Genomic DNA, 19,109 nt, shown 5'->3' with positions numbered 1-19,109 from the left:
TATTGCCAGAGGGTTGTACTTAGTTATTTTATCTACTCAGCCTTAATAATATTGTGATCAGATTTCAATGAGAAGAGCAGTCTTTTCTTTAATGTTGTGGAGAACCACGTCTGGCCTATTCGCAGCAATAATTTTATCAGTATTTACCGAGAGATCTAACACAGTCTATAGTGCTCATTTTCCAGCACAGTCCTCGCCTTATATTCATAACAAGGACACTGCTCTCTGTCATCTACGAGTCCTAATTTCAACGCGAACGCCTGATGAACAGTGTTTAATGTAAGATCGTGGTGATGCAGATTTCCTTGTCAGCCAGACTGGCGCACTCAGTTATAAAATGATCAATTGTCTCCGATAATTGGTGACACATCCCGCACTCATCACTGATTTTCTATGAACTGCTTGTAATTGTTCATCGCAACGACCTTATCCTGGATGGCATGTAAAAACCTTCAGTTTCTCTAAATAGAAGTCCGTCCCTCAGCCAACGCGTTTATGCGACCTTATTAGCATTTTCGTGGGAATGGACAAATCTACCGTGGAGCGCCTTAGATTTCCATGCTTGGATCCTATGTCTAGTTGTAATGATACTATGTAGAAATTGTCAACGTTCAGATTTAGAGGGGAGTAACCCTTGTCAGATGCAACTACTGCTTTGTCCAATGATGATGTTTCAGATATGGAGAGAAAATATCACTTCATTGAAGCAATGTGTCTGTTACAAAGTGATTTTAGGTCGAGGAGGCCTCTATCATTTTCTTTAAGAGATATTTAGACATTTCACTTCGGATTTAGGGTGATGCATTCTGTATTTTGTCGGCGATGCGCGTACAAAGATGTTCATGTTTCAAGATATCTGGGACCAATAAACATCTCCTAACAAGTATATGAGAACATTGTTATTATTATTAAATGCTGGCTTAATATTTTTTTTATTTTAATAAATTACAATCGCTTCTAAGAATTTTATGAAAATTTCAGTACATTTTTTATTTTTACATTAAACCACTTAACTTTTCCGTGAATGAAAAATTATTTTGTGCAAATAAAAAAGTATGTTGTGCAATATTATACGTATGTATATTATTTTTATGTATGTATATTTTTTTCCAAGATTATATCCAGAGGTCGTATGTATTAAAGTATACAATTGCATGTGTTGGCATCACTGATCAATTTGTGGGAAAGCGTTGTTAGGAAGAGTTGTAGTAGATGTTGTAATTTTGTTATTGTGTACTTGGTGTTTACTTTGTTTATCTGACTAAGTAAGTAATGTTATGCTATTCAAATATAAATCAATAGAATTTAAGTTTGAATTTTTTGTATTGATCAATTATTGGTGTGAACTTTAACCAGTCATGTAAATTGTTCTAATTTTAACCCACCGGTCTGGTCTAGTGGTTAACGCGTCTACAAAGGTTGGCCTTATATATATATATACATACATACATAATTTGAGGAACCAAGTGGTATAGTGAGTGTTCAAATCTTATAACTGGGAGATCTTTAGTTCTAGTTTTCATGATGTCTTATTTTTTTTTAACTTATTATTTAAATAAAACACATGAAATAATGTTAGGTAAATATATTAATAAGAAATAGCAAGGTGATCAGGATGCAGAAAAAATATTTTTTTTAATTTAATTAAAAATTCATCTTCAGAGTAATTATTTAATAGTGCCATCACAAATGAATCAATATCAAATATAACCTCATTCAAGCCACTATAAAACATAAAGAACAGTCATTAAGGAATTATAAGAAAGCTGTCTATGAGAGGTGTTTGGAAGAGTCTATTTAGTATTGTTGTTAAGTGTTTGATTTAATTCAGTAATATTTTGAAAGGATTTTGTTTGTCAAAGGTAAGAAGGAAATACCTTTGTCGTTATTTCATTCTGTTTCATCTGTTGTTTTCATGATTGTTTCTGTAATTTGCTGCAGTAAAATTAACCCTTGCTACCTTGTTATTTAATTTCTGGCTGATTTTGCATATTTTGATTTAATTATTTTGTTTGGATTTTTCAGTTGCAAGATTTTGAATTGAATTGTTACCTTGGCTTCTTGGTAGTTTAATGATCGTTTAAAGTACTTGCTGGAATTTTGCAATTGTCTTTGCTGTTGTGGCCTAATTTTCTATTTTTACCCTAAAACAAAGACTGTACAATTGCTATTTGGTAAGTATGTTAAATTTTAAATTGTATTTATTTATTTAATTGATATAGACAGGCATGAAACCCATGAATACAAAATCATATTAAAAAACCAACATAATTACAGAACAAAATTATCATTCATAAGTTAGAATAGCTCTTGAAAAGGTTAAGGTATTAAGTGTACTTTACATAGTATAGGTGACATAGTAATAGATAATCTATGTGAACCATGAAAATTTTGAAAATTATACCAATCAATGTAGTTAATATGAAAGTTAAAAAACTGCAATAAATTAGGATACTCAAAATAATTACTAAAAATTTTAGTAGCAAATATTAAATCTGTCCTGATCAGAAATCTCTCAATTCTTGGTATTTTTAACAAATTAAAGATATGAATAAAGTTATGATTGGTAATAGAATCATAGAATTGGCATAGAATCACTGATTTTATATGCAGCACATGTAAAAAAAATTCTATGTGGTATTTCAGGTAATTTTAATTGCAAGTCAGCAAAAGGTCACCATACAACAGAGCTTATTAATTTTAATTTAGTACTTCATAGATGCATGACCTAAAATTTTAATAAAAATTTGTATAGTCTCTTAATAAAATTTATCATTTTTAGTGACTTACAGTATTACCAGTTTATTCATTGAAGGATAACTTGCTATCAAAACATACAGCTAAGTCTTTAATAGAAGATACCTTTTGTATTGCAGTATTATTTTATATTATTCAGCTGCACAATTATATCAACATTTTCAAACCTTCCAAATTGAATATGAAATTAATTTTTTTAAAGTTAGCAGAAATACTATTTTTGCTCACAGTTCAAGTTGATCGGAAGTAATTGAATATCAACTAGATTTGTAGTCGGCTTAAACAATTTCATATATCATCTGCAAAAAATTAAAAAATGCGAATAGCATATGAATAAACAGTAATTTATAAATACAAGGAAAATTTGAGAACCCAAATGCATGCCTTGTCTTAATCCATATCTAACATAAATAGGCTTAGAGATAAAATTATCAATTTTAACATAAGGAATTCTGTTTGTACGAAATGGATATATCCAAGACAACAATTTATTATAAAATCCACACGCAGCAAGTTTTTTAATAAGTAATTTGATATTAACTACACCAATGGCACAACGAAAATCAGTATAAAATGATTCAAGATATGAAAGAATGATTGAAGAGCTTAGTTAAAAACTGTACAAAAAAGACAGAGCGTTTCTTCACTAAAAGAGGATGATTATATTCTGGGCCTATGAAAGAGTTATCATTAACTCAAATGGCTTTTCAGTATCATTCTCAGTTAAAATAATGCAGGAATCGTTACAGTTAAATGTAATTTTAGTTAAGGAAAAATCGTTAATCTATACACTTTCACATTTTTAAGCGAAAAGGTTATATAATATTGGCGCCCTTATTAGCATACTCACTTCAAAAAGCGTACAAGATGGATAAGATCTGCTGTTGTCATTTTTATTAGCAAATTTAAAAAAAAATCTTTGACAAAGAGTATTGCATACAATTTCTTTTTAAATAATTCTTAATAATAAATAGATTACGTTTTTGAAGCTTATGGAATTTTTTGTTATTAATAATTGCGATAATAATTTCACTAGAGAACTGCTTCGAAAATTAATTTTTTTTTATAAGTAGTTTTGGTACATGACATTCAACAATATTACTGTATTACTGTAGTTGTCGCCATGGAAGATGCTACTTGCGTTTAAACTGTTGTATATCTGTTAAAAAAAATCACACAAAAAATGAAGGTGTTATTGGAAACTGCAGTTATTTTTTAACTAAATGGATTCAGCCAATTTTAGTTACCATCATGTATTTCAAAATGAGGGATGGGTCAATGCATTTGATGTGAGCCAAGGATGGTTTGACCAATTCAAAAAAAAAAATTGAAATTTACCCACTTGGTTCCACATGTCTCAGGACCTTAAAAGTATTATTTTAAATTTTTTTAGTAAGTCAGGAGAATTTCGTATGTTCCTTCACTGCGAAAGTTATTTAGTTTATACAGTCTTAATAACTAATTTATAACAGTTTTATTTAAGCATTTTTCCTGTGGTGGCCATTTTTGTTACGGTGCGCACACTTATTTTTGTGATTGTAAGGGCTTACAAAAAGATTCATAACTAAAGAAAACCATTAGTCCTGAAAGGATAAAACAAAAAAAATTTATTCATATTTTCTCAAGGTATAAGATTGTTTCAGTGGTTTATTTACATATCTCTCGTCTTTCTGTGAGAAAATTACCAATAAATTTGAACATGAAAAATACAGAAATTTCACTTATGGTCATTTTTTTTTCAAGAGGCAGTGATGGCATGCACAGTTTGAATTATTATTTTTATATGTAGGTATATGTTAGTAGTTTTACCATAAATAATATTAATGGTGATACACATACCCCTAAATTTTTATGATTTTTTGAAAACTAATTTTTTTACAAAAAATTTAAATTTTGGCTTTAAATAACTTTCATGGGGTTAGCTATAAAAATCTCTAATGTGGACAGCTTACAGTGTTTTTGTAGATTTTTATGGAAAATAAAATAGTGTATTGTACTATTAAAAAATTATAACCTCTCAAAAATCATGAAAACCCTGTTAAAAGCTATATGATTTTGACTCTCTAAATAAGTTCTCCGAGGGGGTTTGTTTGTTGTCTTCTTTGCACTTGACAGTTTTTATATATTTTTATATTTAGCGCCTGTGCTGTTGAAGTAAATGTTTTCAATATTTTTTAAAATTGCTTTTTATTACTTACATTAGTTATAGTAATAGTTTTTTTCAGTAATTTAATTATAAATTAACCAATAACAGTAACCTAAAACAATTTTGATTTAAAAATATTTGTAAAACTTCCCAAACTGAGATCTCAATGAGTAGCCCACATCTTTTTTTCAAGAATTCATCTTTATATATTGGTGTATTTTTGTTCACCAAAATAAAATTCTAACGAAGAAAAACTAAATTGTAGCAAAATTTTAGTAATTCTTCAATGAAATAGCCTGTTTTTGTAGCAATGAAAGTTTATTGTTTAGTGTGGTTAAACAATAGCTGTGATATCTCTTCTAATATGTCTCTTGGAAAAATGAACCTGCAGATCATCATTTTCAAGGCTAATATCTACCACTTCTATCCACCATTGATAGTCACCAGATGATCTTCTTAGTCCTTGGAGTCTGAAGTAAAGTAACATCTTACAATGCCTTTTGACACAGGAACATATTTATGGTAGCTTCTAATACCTTAATTTTTAATTAATTTTTATGGAAGTGATACACCCAAAATGCTACAACCAACATCCAATCGTTCAATTTTGTGATGTGGGGCAATATATTGCTCTTGGTTTTTACATTCGTGTAGATCTTTGTTCTGCTGAGAAAAAATACTTTTGAAACAGTTAAAAGAAAAATACTTACCAGGTACTAAATTTAAATTTGGAAAATCTGTGACACTTGGTAAAGATGTGAACAGGTCACCGACTAATGTCAGACACACCAGTCTGTAACTGCAAAGCTAAATGATGCAACAAGCATAAATGAGCATGTTGCAGCATGAATTTTCCTGATGACTGGAAATTAATTCAAGCGCCTGTTATAACATGAGCACTGCAATTGAATGGTTCAAACAAGTCTATTTCAACTGTAGTATTAAGTATAAAAATATTAAATCGCCAAGAAGACAAGAAATCCCTTTTATTAAATCAAAATTGTATTGCTTGTAGCAAGTTTTTCATGATTTTTGATAAGTTATAATTTTTTTATTGGCACAGTACACAAGAAACTATTTTATTTTCCATAAACATCTACAAAAACACTGCAAGCGGTGCAAATTTGAAATTTTTATTACCAGCCCGTCAAAATTATTTGAAGCCAAAACTTAAATCATGTAAAAAGATTAGTTTTCAAAAATGTAGGGTTAAGTATTATATCACTATTGATATTATTTGTGGTAAAACTACTAACAATACCTACATGTAAAAAAATAATTCAAACTGTGTTTGGCATCCTCGCCTCATCAAAATAAATTACCAAAAGTAAAATTTCACTGTTTTTCAAGATCAAATTTATCGGTAATTTTCTCGTAGAAAGAAGAGAGATAGGAAAGTAACCGCTAGTCCATTCTTTCACCTTGAAAAAATATGAATATATTGCTTTTTGGTTCATTCTTTCCAGACTAACAGTTTTTTAGTTACGATTGTTTTCATAAACCCTTACAATCACAAAAATAGGTGTGTGTACCATAACAAAAATGGCCGCCACAGGTAAACTGCTTAAATAAAAAAAAAGGACTTTTTTTTAAGGTCCTGAGACATGTGGAAATCAAGTGGGTGAGATGAATTTTTTTTGAATTAGTGTCAACCCTTGGGTCACATTAAATGGATTGACCCAGAAAGATATTTGGAATATATGTAAATTTGTACAATGTAACAAAAAATAAATATGGTGGAAAAACAAAAAAAAGTTTCTATGTGTGGAAATTTACTTTTATAATTGAGATTAATAAATTCCTTAATGTATGTGTGTGTGTGTGTGCGCGTGTGTGTTTCCTGAATGAATTGCAAAAATTCAGTTAAAAACCTCCAGTAAAATAAACACTGATAAAAAATAATTCCTCTGTAGCAGAGATTTGAGTGTACAAGATTACGCATTGTTTACATATCATTCTCATCTAATTGGCCCATGGTAGGGTAGTTTTATTGTTAACTACTTGAACAAATTGCAACATACACATTAAGGGAATAAAAAGTATACATATATATTTAATAACCCTTTGACAACATTTAAAACCATTGCTTTCTTTCCTTTCCATATTAATTCTACACAGTCTAATATGAATTTAGTTGTCAACATTATTTTTCCCTCTTTATCACACACTGTATGAATTTCATTTTTAATTAAAGTAGATTTATATTGTTTTTGTAGCTTATGAATAAATTTATATTCATGATCAATATCAAATCCTGCTTAGGTGTGACATTTTTCATACACTATAAAGTGACATTTCCATGTTCCATGCACTAGCTTCATGCTTATATTGCGATAAAAAAAATTAATATTGTTTACAATCAATTTTTATGAGAAAATGTAATCATATATTCTTATTTAGTAAATTCTGACTATTATAAGATGAATATTTTTATAATCTGTTAAGTATTTATGAGAAATAAAATTAGATTTCAAAATTTTAGGTAACATTATCTCTGATGATCGTGATAAATTATATTTATCATGATAAAAAATTTCACCGTAAGCAATATTAACACTACTGTCAGTAAGATTAGAAAAAATAAATCATGAGAATTACTCGAACAGTTTAACAAATTATTTGATTGCAGAAGCTTACAATTTGTAAAAAACAACATCATCTTGTAAGGTAGTGTTGTTTTCAACACCCATTTATATGGTGAGTAACAGCATTTTTAATATTTAGATTTGTATGGCAACATTTAGCAAAAGAAACATTTCTTAGGTTTTCCATACAAAACCTGGCACAGTAAAGTCACCTAATACTAATAATAATTTAACTGTTGCTGCGCTGTTTGTGTATGATAAGCGAATTACATGTACAATTTATTTTTCTTTTATAAATTGTACAATAAATCATAAACATATTTACTTTGTAGCATTTATTTATTGTTTTTTATTACAGAAAATAGATTCAGTACAACTGAAAGAGGAGGAACTGCTTGAAATTATGAATAATCAACACAGATCTCTAACAATTGAAGAGTTTAACTTAGTTAAACGAGAAAATGTAAAAGTTGAATATGAAGTGGTAAGTGTTAGATTTTATATAGAGTAATGACAATATTAGTGGTGTAGCCATGATTAGGAGTTTTACAATTTGTGTGCCTGCATCTACGTATGCTATCAAATTTTATTTTCATATATCCAGTTTCTGGCTCTGAAATGTCTTAATATCAAAGTGTGCTCATTTTATTCTAATAAAGTGAATGAAATTTAGCCTACCTTTCCAGTAAACTTTCATCATCTGCTAAAATTTTTTCTGGTGTATATACATCTCTGAATGTTTTAACAAGATAGTCAATAATCAATTTTATTTTTTGGTGATTTATTAGTATTATTATCATTATGAGTAAAATTGAGGAAATACAATAAAAGTTTGATTCTTTAGGCTACAACTTTTCCAAATCCAAGAGTTGTAAAAAGGAGATTGTTTGTGTAATAACTTTCAGTTTGTGGCTTTCAGGTAATTCCTGATAGCATATATACACCTACAAACAAAAGCATCTCTTAATTATCAGTCTGTTTCCACAGGTGAAACCTCAAAAACTGGTTTAGTAGTTTTTTTTAAAAATAAATCTTTGACATAAAGAATGTCAACTAATTTATTTTTAAAAAAATAACCAGAATAATGAATATACATTGTTAGGACATATAGAATAGAGAAACAATATGATACTACCGCTTCAGCATTAAATAAGAGTAAAAATGGAACTAGACTCACATATGTTACAGTAACCCAATAAAATGTGTCAATTCAAAATGAAGAGTTATTTCTTCAGTGGCACTTCTCAGCAAAAAAGTGAATGACGAATTATTTCGTCAAGGAAATTTTTATCAGGGTAGTTATTTGATGAGTTATTTCATCAAAAACTATGAAGGGGGTTAAATAACTTGCTATTAATTATCAGTATTTGGTGTCATAAGTTTACATGATTTATGTTTGGTTGAATTGTAGTTTTAATCTCGCTTGTCTAATCTAATTGCTTTTACGTTCCTGTTATTTCCTTTTTTCAGTTACTTTTTCTTTCATATCTCCTTCATTATTTTTAAGTATTTTACTTTTTTCTTCTGTCCAGGTAAGAAATATTTCTTCTACAGTTTTTTCCCCTGGAAACCTGAAATATTTTGCAATTGTCATAGTAAATGTTCTTTGATGTATTTTTCTGTTATTATTTTTTGATTTTTAAGGTGTAGAAATAGTTTGTTAGGGTTCATTCTTTGTAGATGACCATAAAAGGTGATTTTTCTTTTTCTGATTAAATCGAACACTTTCTCCATGTTCATTATTGTCTTCTTTTCTGTCTTTGATGGGCTGAAAGACCTTTTTTTTAATATTGTTCATTCATTTGTCTATTAGAAGTTGTCAAATGTCAGATGTTCAGTCAGACATAGAGCTTCTGAACAAATGACTGTTCAGTAGTGCCTTATTTTAGCATTCAGTGATATTAATTTTCTGCTGCAGGTGTTTAGTTAATTGATAGATTAGCCACTTTACTGTGTATGGACCTAACGGCTTCTTTTTCAGAGATGTTCGACTTCAATAATCTCCTCTGGGTATTTTAAATCTTCAATTTCGGTAATTTCCTGTGTGTTATTGACAGCTAATAAAATATCATTATAAGAAATTTTATAGGGTTTACTTTTATAATTTAGTAAAATTAAAGGGAAATTTAGAAACGTAACCAGACAACAGTACTGTCTTTTCATAACTTCAACTTACAGGAAGAAGAGCCTTAATGTCCTTCTGAATTGGTGAATCGTATGAAAAATCTTCCCACCAATTTATTTTAAATAAAATTAAATATTCTCTTTTATGGAAACAACATTCCTCTGTTGATGAATTTTTAAATAATAATAATTATAAAATAACACTGTATCTGCATTCTAATCAAAATGTGTTTAAATATATGCTCAAAATAATTTTCAATAGCGCTCTCTGAATTGTGGATTATCTTTTTGTAATTTTTTCATTTTTAATATTTACTGTAACATTATTTCATGTGTTTTATATAAACAGTTAATATAGACTTTGATCGCATCTCTTTTTATCTTATAATTTGTATTTCTTTAATCTATTTTATGATGACAGTATATCTTGATAATAGACAAATTTACAATGGTATAATTAAGTTTATCAGAATAAAAAAAGATATTTTATTGAATATTAATAAATTTCAACATTTTTGTAAGGTTTTTTCATCTTATTTTTATAGGAATCTGAGATCTCATTAAATAATGACATTCCACCTCGGATTAATCTTAAAATTAATGATGTACACACTGTAAAGGCAGAAGAAGAGGAGGAATTTTATCCAGGTCATGTAAGTATTTATAATTATTGGATATTGTAACATACATGGTGAGGTTGGACAGAAACCTGAAAAAGAAACTAAATTATGAAATATAGGTAATAGGAACTATGGTAACTAAAGTACACATGCCTTTGACGATGAAAAATTTATAACTTATTTCTTTGCAATGGCGGCCGAAATATTCAGTAATGAAGTAAAAGAATAAATCTATCTTTTCCTTAATGAATTTCCTTAATTCACAACTTCACCCATCTTGGGAGTGAAGAAATAATGAATATTTTTAATATCTTAATGTTCAAGGGAGCTAGGGCCTCGGTTAATGGCTTAAAACCTTCTCTGGGGTAACACAATTATATTCTGAAATTTGAAAGTAATCAGTCAGTCAGGTTCGTCTCACATGATGCATGAGCAAACAGACAAACTATATATATATTCCCAGTTTGAATTTTCAAAATCGGTTTATTGTTTTCTGATATAAGAGCACCACATTGCACCTCCAAAAAATTTCCCCAGGGGCACCCCGTTTGTTACCAGTTCGTAGTAATGATTGGGCTAGTCTCCCATGAGGTGTTCATATACCTCACCACTCTAGCCTCACATGCAGTCCCCAAGGGAAGGTCATTATTGTTAAACAGAAAGAAATTGTTCAAAATTTAATATTACTCATTATTTTTGTAATATTTTTCAGTCGACTGATATGATGCATTCAGTTCAAACTCACCTCACACAGTGATGACTCACAGTTCATTAAAGATTGTGCTTCAACCGGAAAATCTCTACTACTACAGATATATATTCATATTTTTTTTTGAGATTGAACACATATCTAAAAACCTCAGTTATGCTGAGAAATGTGGGTAAAAATTTAGTTGAAATTGATTAAGGAGTTTTTTTGTTTAACCCAAACAAACAAAAATCCTCTGCCTCTATGTAATAGTATAGATAGAGATAGGAAGTATTATCAGCAAATACTGCTTTGTTAAAGTGAAGCTTAATTCTAATAATATATATTAAATTAGTTTTAATTTCACCCAAAAAGATTTTTAATTTGAAAAAAATTAACAGATTGCTGGCATGCAGAATTAAGAAAATGAGTGAAAAATCTCATACACAACCCAGCAGCTGTTTTTAACATATGAATAGATGTTTTTAACAACTTTATGTATTCATTCAGAACAAATAAATTTTGCTGCTTTTGTAAAATAAAGCTTTAGTTGCTTTTATAGACAATTAAAATCTAAACCATGGATACCTATAGACTTTGATTGTTGGGGTTCAATAAACCATATGTCACAGGAATGTTATGCCTGAGTGTACAAGACTACACATTGTTAACATGTCATACATATCATCCTCATTTAATTGGACGTTCATGGGGTAGCTTTATTGTTCACTAGTTGGTTACTAGTTTCAAAAAGAGTAATGACAATAAAAGTGGTGTAGCCATGATTAGGAGTTTTTACAATTTGTGTGCCTGCATCTACGTATGCTATCAAATTTTATTTATATATATCCAGTTTCTGACTCTGAAATGTCTTAATATCAAAGTGTGCTCTTTTTATTCTAATAAAGTGAATGAAATTTAGCCTACCTTTCCAGTAAACTTTCATCATCTGCTGAAATTTTTTCTGGTGTATATACATCTCCAAATTTTTTAACAAGATATTCGGAAAGAAAGTGTTCAAATTTTATTTAATATTACTCATTATTTTTGTAATATTTTTCAGTCGACTGAAAAATATTCGACCAGAATCCACTGTGAACACATGGTCCAACTCTCACCGAACAAGAGCATCAAGTGCATGACCCCCAAGCGAGTCCAAACCATCACATGCCAATTGTTCCTTCCACCTGGGACACATGAAAAAGATGCGCTCCATTGTGTTAGTTTCTTCACAATACTGACATTGATCTGTACACCTCCTTCCAATCCTGCAGACGTAGACCCCAAATGACATATGGTCTATTGACCAATACAGCAGCTACTTCTGGGATCAAAATATAGCTCTAATGTCCTTTTGGATTCTTCCACCTCCTGCTATTCAATAAACATACGGGTCCTTGCCTTCTGTGATCCTGTCCCTTTTTTCCTTGGCTATGAGGACCAATGGTGGCATTCACACCACCACTAGTGAAGCATCCAAGGAAACTGTCCTATATAATTGGGCTACCCTGATTGCCAACTTCCTATACTTGCTGTTCAGTCTGAAGGCCTCCCACCTTACCGCCATCACATACAATATTGTATGTGATAGCAATAGTATCGGCTATATATCCAACACCACCGTAGACACTAATATCCTGCGTTTAGATGCCCTGGGACCTGCGACATGGCCTTAGCCTAATCATTGTTGAGGACATTTGCTCCGCCTTCGTGGGCACCTAAAATAGATTTATCATTGTTTTTGTTAGCTTATTTTAAAAAAATCTTTGGAACCATTGCGTAAAGATTCCTCAACTTTAACAGTATAATTAAAAAATAAATCTTGACTAAGAGTATTACAAATATTTTGTTCTTAAATATATTTTAATAAGAAGGTAGATCTATGTTGTTTTTTAAGATTATGGAAGTTTTTCTCATTAATAATTGTGTAAATTCTGCTTCAAAAATTACATTATATATAAATATTTTTGGTACTTGATTATCAACAATATTGTTAATATGTAGTTGCAGTTCTAAAAAAAATTCTATATTGGTGATAAATATCAAATCCGAGTCAGGTATTGCATTTTTCATTTGCTACTAAATTCAGTTTCCTTGTTTCACTCTTAAACTTCAATATTATATGGCAATATAATAAATAAATATCATTTACAATCAAACTCCTATTTAGTAAATGGTGAATGTTATAAAAATATCTGGTAAGAATTGTTTAGCTATAAGATTTAACTCAAAATCATAGGCAACATTATCTCTAAGGTAAATGATATTTACCATGATAAAAAGTTTTACTGTAAGCATTATTAACATAATATGTCAGTAAGATTAGAAAAAACAAACTCATGAGAATTACCACAAGAGTTTTAACAGATTATTTGATTGTAAGAGGTTACAAGTTGTAGAAAAATCTATAAGATGAGTTGAAACATTTTTTGATAATATTTTGCAAAATCTGGCGTATTAAAGTCACCTAATAATAATAGTAATAATTTAACTGTGGCTGTCCTATATGTGTATGCTAAGCAAATTACAGGAGCAATTTTATATATTTAATAAATTATACAAAAAAATCGTAAAAATCTTTACTTTGTAGCATTCATTTTTTTGTTTTTTATTACAGCAAGTAGATTTACTACAGCTGAAAGAGGAACTACTTGATATCAAAAAAGATCATTTAGCAATTGAAGACACCAATTTGTATAAATCAGAAAATTTAGAAGTTAAAAATGAAGTGGTAAGTAAGGATATTAGATTCTGCATACAGTGAAAACACCAATTGTCCAGATGAACCTTTACAAGGCCAGATCTGGATAATTGGGTAAAAATTTACTTTAATAAGTTTTACAAAGGCTAAAATACATATATGTTTTTGCTAAATGAATTGCAAAAAGGTCAATTGAAAAATTCAGTAAAATAAACATAAATAAAATATTTCCGGTTGAAGTGAAGATTTAATTTTCAAATAATGTATTATTTTTTCTTTAATTTCTTAATTTGGATTTAAGCAGTCCAGTTTGTCAGACATCTTGAAAATCGGCATCCTACTGTATTGTTTTTCATTATTATGGCCTTGCATGTAAATTTTGGATTCCATGCAGTTCATTTGTGAACTCGTATATATTAATTATTTAGCAGGTTAAACTTTTTATAGTCCATTTTTTTTCTCTCTACATAAATGTCTATATGTACGATAGAATATTCTTTCAGCCTCTGGAATTAGAGAAACACTCTTGCCTCTAATTTCTTACTTCAAAATGCCTTCAGGCCTAAGCTCATTCTCAGTGATAACTTTTATAAATTCTTTAACTGTTCAGAATTTATATAATAACTATTAGCTTTTTACATTGTGTATAAATTGTTTGTTTAAAATAAAAATTAATAAAACAAATTTTAAACTTCTAAAAATATTCGAAATGTTTTTAAAGATTTTTTATTTTTAACAAATATTTGTTCAGTCAATAATGAAAAAGTATTAAGCCAATAGGCCAATAGCCTCATCAGTGTTGAGAACATTTGCTCCGCCTTTGTGGCCACCTAAAATAGGTTTATCATTGTTTTTGTTAGCTTCTTTTAAAAAAACTTTGGAATCATTAGATAAAGATTCCTCAACTTTAACAGTATAATTAAAAAACAAATCTCAACTTAGAGTATTACAAATATTTTGTTCTTAAATATATCTTAATAATAAGGTAGATCCATGTTGTTTTTGAAGCTTATGGAAGTTTTTCTCATTAATAATTGTGTAAATTCTCAGTAGAGAACTGCTACAAAAATTACATTTTTTATAAATATTTTTGGTACATGAGTATCAACAATATTGTTAATATGTTTCATTTTTTTGTTTTTTATTACAGCAAGTAGATTTACTACAGCTGAAAGAGGAACTACTTGATATCGAAAAAGATCATTTAGCAATTGAAGACACCAACTTGAATAAGACAGAAAATTTAGAAGTTAAAAATGAAGTGGTAAGTAAGGATATTAGATTCTGCATACAGTGAAAACACCAATTGTCCAGATGAACCTTTGCAAGGCCGGATCTGGATAATTGGGTAAAAATTTACTTTAATAAGTTTTAATACATATATGTTTTTGCTAAATGAATTGAAAAAAGTTAAATTAAAAAAACCAGTAAAATTAAGATCGATAAAAAAAAATCCCTATTAAAGTGAAGATTTATTTGAAAAAATTGAAATTATAAGTTAAACACAGAGAGAGAATTAGAGGATCTTCTCAGAGGGCCTACCTTTTTTGGAAATGACTATGATGAATTTCAACAATTTTCTGTCTGAATTGAAGAGGATTGTACGTCTCACCACTTTTCTTATGTAAACTATGAGCATTGAATACAGTGATATTAAAAAGTTGGGAGAACTGCTTTTATATCGCCCGTTTTGTCTTTTTCTTTTGAATAGATATGCTCTCAGCATTTGATCCACCTTATCAACTCAGTCTATAAAAATATAATCGTTGTCAACATTTGGAACTATTGTCTTCTTTCCTTTCCCAAGTACTTCTACGCTCTATATGTTTATTCGTCAAACCCAAGACATCTCATTTATCTTCCCACTTCAACATCATTTTACCCTCCTTATCACACATTGAATGAATTTCATTTTTATTTAATTTTAAAATAGATTTATATTGTGTTTGAAGTGTATGGTGTTTTCTTATTAATAATTGCGATAATAAGTTCACTAGAGGACTGCTTTGATAATTACATTTTTGCATAAGTATTTTTGGTATTTTTTAGTCAACAATATTATTAATACATAGTTATGATTCATCAGCAAAAATTCCTATATCATGATCCATATCAAATCCTGGTCAGGCATGACATTTTTCATATGTTATAAAATTCCATTTCCATGCTCCACACAAGTAATAGTTTAAAACTAAATAATATACAAAATTATTATAAAATTGTCAGCAACATTCAAGAAACCTATTATTCTATTTTTAAATGATTTAAAATCTTCATTAAATCTATCTTTAAATGATCTATTTGTTTTATATATCTTTTCTTTTACTTCCTCTTTTTTCTATTACTTCCTCCTCCCAAATCTTAAGAAATGGCTCATTGGACAAAGATTCATTTCTAATTATGCAAAGGTGAGAGAACTGCTTATTTCGCAGAGTTGGACAAATCACATCATACTGATGATATAAAGAGTTGGAAAATCTGGGTAAATGAATCAAATTGCAAGAGAATTAAGTTGAAAGTTTAAAAAAAATTCTTCAAAACCTTCTTGAACAACCCCCCATATTTGTTTTAAATTGACTTATAAAATTAATTTTCTCAGAATTAAATTTGTGATTAATGTGTTTGCTATTTTGTTATTTTTTGCAACATACACTTTGAGAAAATAAAGTGTATAATATATATATATATAAAAATAACAATTGTAATATTCTATTAATAGTAAATTCATATAAAAATAAAATTAAATCAGTTTTGTTCATTTTTGGCCTAATTTTGTCATAATATTTGGATTTTTCTAAAATTTTTAGCAAGATAGATTTTAATGGTATTTACTACCAAAAATATTTATTTTTAGGATATGTGATTTGTATATAACTGGTATTATTACTAAGTTCCAGTCAGAATAAAATTTTAAAAAACATTTATTGGAAATTAATTAGTTTGTAATTTGTGTTCTTTATCTTTTTTTTAAAAGGAATCTGAGATCTTATTGAATGATGATGTTTCACCACAGGTTAATCTTAATATGAAAAGCAATGAACTTCGAATAAAAGATTTTCGCACAGTGAAGACAAAAGATGGGATGGTATTTTATCCATGTCGTGTAAGTATTAACTATTGGCTATTGTAACAAACAAGATTTGTCTCTTCTTAATTTCATTACTATGTATATATTTCAATGTGTTAGTTTTTAAAAAAAATGTTTGTAATGTATTTAGTTCATTTTAATTAATATCGATTTATTGAGATGTTTGTGAATGATAAATGGTCAATGTGTGAGAGCAAAGTGTGTTTTTGAAATTCATTAATGACTGAAGTATGTGAATTTTAACCTGTTGATGGAGTTGACATTTTAGTAGGCTTTGGGTGATTTGTTGTTAATTGTATTCAGTGTTCATGTTTCAATATTTATCAGGTAGGCAGTTTAAAGTGGACCTGGTACAGACTAAACATGGTTATGACATAAAATCTGTAAATGAAAAGAAAAAAATATAAAATCTAATTTTGTGTTTACATTAGAAAGACTTGACATATCTACCACATTTTGACAAAAGATATCCGAAGTGATCACCCTGCACAGCTGATGCAGCAATGCTAAAGTAATCATATTGAGAGTCACCTGATGCAAACTGTTGTCAATGACTTCAGTTATTTATTGTGAACATTTGCCTTCAGTTATTGATAGTGTAGGACTTGCAACTAGGCAAATCGTCTAGTCAGAATTGCACTAGACAAATCGTGGTGACAAGGAAACCACTGTTCTCGAAAATTATTGCACTGAAGCATGAATAGTTTACAACAGACAATAATAGATTAGAGTAGTAATATACACCTCCAATAATAGTGCTAATAGGAGCAGTGTGTAAAAGATAACACTCAAATACCTGTAGTTCAAGCTCTCTCAGTTTGGTTTTTAAGTTTCTTGCCCTGTGTGGAAATATATATATATTAGTGTTTCTTGCATGCACACCACTTCATCAGATTTATTTACAAGTTTTTTTAAAATGTATTTAATATATTGTTAAAAGAGGATGCTAATTTAGAAGAAGTCAAAAAATTATATATTTTTATTTTATTTATTATAAAATTATACATTATAAATCATGTTTTTCAGTTTGATCATTATATATATATATATATATATGTTGTATTTTTATAATAAAAAAATCAACTTGAACAACCAGAGTACAGAATTATAAAGTAAATGAAATGACTCTTACCTTATTTTTTATTCCAAAAGCACCTTTGCAGGATCCTGCATCATCAGCTGTATATAATATATTTATATAAAATTACATATCAAACATAATAAAAAATTAAAATATTGTAAATAGTTAATTTTAATATTAAAATTTCCATGTAGTGAAAATATCAAGAAATTTAATTTAAATAATACTAGGTAAAGTTTAGACATTTTTCAGATATTTAAACATAAATACAAAAGATTCCTACTTGATCAACTTTCAGACAGAATATGAAGATGACACTTCTAAAAGCAGCAACAGATGGCAGCACATTTTTAGATAAAAAAAAAAATAATCATAATTTTTATAAATAGTGTGATTTAAATCCACTCAGTAATGTAAATTGGCTTTCCAGGTTACATAGCGTAAATTTATTCTATTTATTTTATTTTTAAATTTAATTTGTTATTTACAGTAGAAGTATTTATTTAATTTAACTGACTTCATATGTTTTTTATATATGATTGTAGTTTTAATTTTTTATTATGTTTAATATGTAATTTTATTTAATTGTATTATATACAACTGATATGCAGGATCCTGCAAAAAGGCTTTTGGAATAAAAAATAAAATGTTGTTTCTTTTACTTTGTAATTCTTTACTTGGGTTGTTCAAGTTTTTTTTTTATTATAAAAATACAATATATTGGTACAGAAGAATATGGCGTTTTACTATAATCTACAGAGCGTCCAGTCTAAAAGTACAGCTTAAAATTAAGAGAACCAGTTAACATAACTTGGTAACGTTTTTTAAATAAACATCAACTCTCGCCATGTTTTAATGTAAATTTGTCTACTTCAGTGTATGCACCTTTTGTAGCTCTTCAGATGCCTAGACAATAATCTAACTCCTGCCAGGTGTTTAAGAGCATCAGCTTCATTATTAGACCTACACCTTCAAATTTTTTGTTTTAAATCGTCCAAATCTCAAACTTTCTTCGTTACAACTTTTAATGAAATTTCAAGCAAAAAAGTTAGAGAAGTGATATTTGAAAGATATAGCTGGCCATGCAATTGGTAATTCATTTGATCCTACATCTGGGGAAGTGTTGTTCAGGAACTTGGTAACATCTCAATATAAGTGTGGTGGGACACAATTTTGTTGGAAATGAATCTGGCAGGATCTGAGGAACCGGAAAATTCTGAAACAGGTCGACATAAATGTGCCCTGTCACAGTGGGCTCCATGAAAATAATCAGTCTGATTACACCATTTTTGTTTCATCATAACTAGACATTGACTATT

The 19,109-nt window shown here is 28.8% G+C and overlaps 1 protein-coding gene across 1 annotated transcript in view; it reads left to right on the top strand.

Moving 5' to 3' along the window:
* Window positions 1-1,189: 1,189 nt before the first annotated feature.
* Window positions 1,190-19,109, top strand: part of LOC142317898 (uncharacterized) — a 42,986-nt gene continuing 25,066 nt past the window's right edge. Inside the window, exons 1-5 of the mRNA XM_075354437.1 lie at window positions 1,190-1,265; window positions 2,026-2,174; window positions 7,847-7,972; window positions 10,158-10,265; window positions 16,596-16,724. Of these exons, the coding sequence (XP_075210552.1) occupies window positions 7,892-7,972; window positions 10,158-10,265; window positions 16,596-16,724 (318 nt within the window). The 5' untranslated portion in view covers window positions 1,190-1,265; window positions 2,026-2,174; window positions 7,847-7,891. The remainder of the gene's footprint in view (window positions 1,266-2,025; window positions 2,175-7,846; window positions 7,973-10,157; window positions 10,266-16,595; window positions 16,725-19,109) is intronic.

This window comes from Lycorma delicatula, chromosome 1, assembly GCF_047948215.1.
Source record: "Lycorma delicatula isolate Av1 chromosome 1, ASM4794821v1, whole genome shotgun sequence".
NCBI classification, from domain to species: Eukaryota; Metazoa; Arthropoda; class Insecta; order Hemiptera; family Fulgoridae; genus Lycorma; species Lycorma delicatula.
Note: the sequence above shows the minus strand (reverse complement) of the source record. Positions and strands in the feature narration are given on the sequence as shown.